Source organism: Aplysia californica, unplaced genomic scaffold (assembly GCF_000002075.1).
Source record: "Aplysia californica isolate F4 #8 unplaced genomic scaffold, AplCal3.0 scaffold00169, whole genome shotgun sequence".
NCBI lineage: Eukaryota > Metazoa > Mollusca > Gastropoda > Aplysiida > Aplysiidae > Aplysia > Aplysia californica.
This window is the reverse complement of record NW_004797439.1, coordinates 42,681-45,342: the sequence shown is the minus strand read 5'-3', so window position 1 is coordinate 45,342 and position 2,662 is coordinate 42,681. Positions and strand designations below refer to the sequence as shown.

The following is a 2,662-nucleotide window of genomic DNA, read 5'->3' as shown; positions in this document are numbered from 1 at the left end:
AAAGAGAAAGTATTGTCAGGAAAAGATAAGATGGGAGGAGTTTATTTCACACCTGATGTGATAACGCAGCATCCACAGCATTCTCCGACGACTTGTTGACGGCTAACGACGGAGAAGTGGGCATGGAGGAGGCAGCGGAGAGAGAGGACGGCGTCAAACGCTGGTGGTCCATGCTGAATGAAAACTTGTTGTGTCCTGTCGTGGCGTCACCAAACAGCCGCTGCTGCTGCTGTTGCTGCTGTTGTTGTTGTTGTTGATGTGATGGCGAGGAGGCTGTTGCTGTTGCCAGCTGGAGATCTGACGGGCCTGGCAGGAAGGGGGATGAGTGGGGGCTGGAAAAACTAGCGACCTCGTCTCCTCCTCCGGTGAAAGACATGTGAGAGATGGAGTCACCATGAACCTGAAAGGAGGAAGACAGGGCCGGAAAGGGTGAGAATGGGGGTGGGGTGAGGAGAGGAGATGAGGTATTCAAAAAGCTGAATTTACGTATGAACAGTCTCATAAAACAATACCACAACATCAAAGATATTGATCTGAAATAAATTCAATAAAATTCCAATTCAACTCCTTTGTGATTTTGCTTACACTGGTGTGCATATTCCTGCATAACAGTTCAGCAAGCTGCAAGCTCAATTCACAGAGTATCCACAAAATCAGCTTTCATTGAACACATTTAGTAGCTGCTTCATCATATGGGGCAACTATAAATAATCCAAAAACAAACCCCAAAAAGCATAACTTAATACACAGCAGCGCACCAACTTTTTAATTTTTCACAAAACACTTAGCATTAATACTCCGCTACTGCAAGATTGCTAAGAGACAAAAAAAAAAAAGAAATGATCTTTTAGTTTTAGCAAACATTTTAAAGCACTGGCAACACAATAAGGTCATATATCATTAAGTGCCGAAGATTAGAGGTGTTACAAGAGAGCAAAAAACAAAAAACAAGAAAGAGTAGAGATAAGGACGATATATATTTGATAGGAAAGAAAGAGCAAACCACAGAGAGCACGGAGGGGGGGGGGGAGGAGCTGGCTTACCTCGTGGGGCAGTGGAATGCGTGGCGGTATGGGAGACAGGAGCTGGGGGCTGGGGACCTGAGAGCAGGGCAGTGAGAGCGTCTGTCCTTTCTGTCCGGGCGCGGGGACCGACAACATCCTGGACGGGGAGGACAGAAGTAGGTCAGAGGTGTAGGACGAGGTTGGAGTGCTGGCCAGTCCTTTGTCCAAGCCGGAATCGAGGTCCAGGCTGTCCTTGGAGGACAGCAAACCCCCAGAAGCACCACCACCAACACCACCACCACCACCACCAGCAAAGTCTGTGGCAAATGAGGAGAAATAGTTGCCACCACCACTTCCAATACCACCAGCGCCCGAGTTCTGAGTAGTTCTGCCACCGCCCAGTCTTGGAGAGCGAGGAGAGAGACACGGAGACACGTCGGACCGGGAGAAATCGGGCGACGGGCGGTTGTCCAAACACAGAGAGAACTCGGAGACGGAGGGGGACGAGGAGTTGTTGGCGTTTTGATCGTGGTGGTACGGGAATTTGGCAACAGACGGAACCTGAGCACCGGCGAACTCTTTCGAGGAATGTGAGAAAGGGGATGAGGATAGCATTACATTATCTCTGTGCTGCTGGTGCTCCCTGTGGCTTTGTGGGACGTCGAGGTGGGATAGTGAGTGTTGGGATGGGACGTCTCGCCACATAGGGTGCTGTTGGTGTGGGGCATGGTGGGTTTGGTGGGCGTGGTGGGGATGGGCATGGAGTTGGTGGGGGTGGGCGGGCTCCTCTCGTTGCGTGGGTAAACTGCCATACCCTCCTCCGTAGTTGTTGTCGCCGTGTTTAGCTGCCATTGCTTTGGGAAGAGTGGCCGCCGAGATGTGCCCGGACTTCGACGGCTCTGGCTGATACCGCTGCTGTCTGGAGGGAGAGGAATGTGACGCAGCTCTGGCCACGTGGTCGACGTGAGCGTTACTGAAGCTGCCGCACCCATTGTGGCTGTTGGGGGCATAGCCGAACTTCCGATCAAAATCCGACAAGTCCAGATCTTGACCCACAACACCAGAGGAAAAGGACTCTAACGTATTCTGCAGCTGTATTTGCTGGATACACTTCTGCAGGAAATCCTCGGACACTTGGACGTTGGGTATATCCAGGAGCTCCGCAGTCGCCGGATCGAACAGCAAACCGTCGATACCGTTTGAACCATCTGAACCCAGATTGAAATCGTAACTTTCCGCGTTGTGGATGACGTCACTGAGATTTGATGGCAGGAGAGAATGGTTGTGGCCGGAGCCCGCGGTCTCGCCGTTGCTGTTGGACAGTTTATAGAACTTGTTGTGACCGTTATTGTCCCAGAGACCCGCGCGGGACAGGTCGTGGGCTGGCCCGTCGTCTTTGTAGTGGTTGTTGCCCTTGTTGTTGTTGTTGTTGGGGAACTCCACAGCGCCTGCGCTCAGCTTGCTACTACAGCTGGGAGTCGGCTGGCAGTTGGGGGCGGACGGCTGGGCGCTGAGGCTGGAGCTGGGCATGCTGAGAAAGACAAAGTCAGGGGATGTACAGTTGTACCTGGTGTTACACACACACATACACACACACACACACACACACACAGAGGCACACACACACATACACACACAGAGGCGCGCGCACACACACA

The 2,662-nt window shown here is 52.1% G+C and overlaps 1 protein-coding gene across 1 annotated transcript in view; it reads right to left on the bottom strand.

Moving 5' to 3' along the window:
• The window catches only part of LOC101851266 (neurogenic protein mastermind), a 29,194-nt gene that overhangs the window by 21,096 nt on the left and 5,436 nt on the right, over positions 1-2,662 (bottom strand). Inside the window, exons 2-3 of the mRNA XM_005097973.3 lie at positions 1,044-2,535; positions 53-400 (exon numbers count right to left, since the gene is read on the bottom strand). Coding sequence (XP_005098030.2) covers positions 53-400; positions 1,044-2,535 — 1,840 coding nt within the window. The remainder of the gene's footprint in view (positions 1-52; positions 401-1,043; positions 2,536-2,662) is intronic.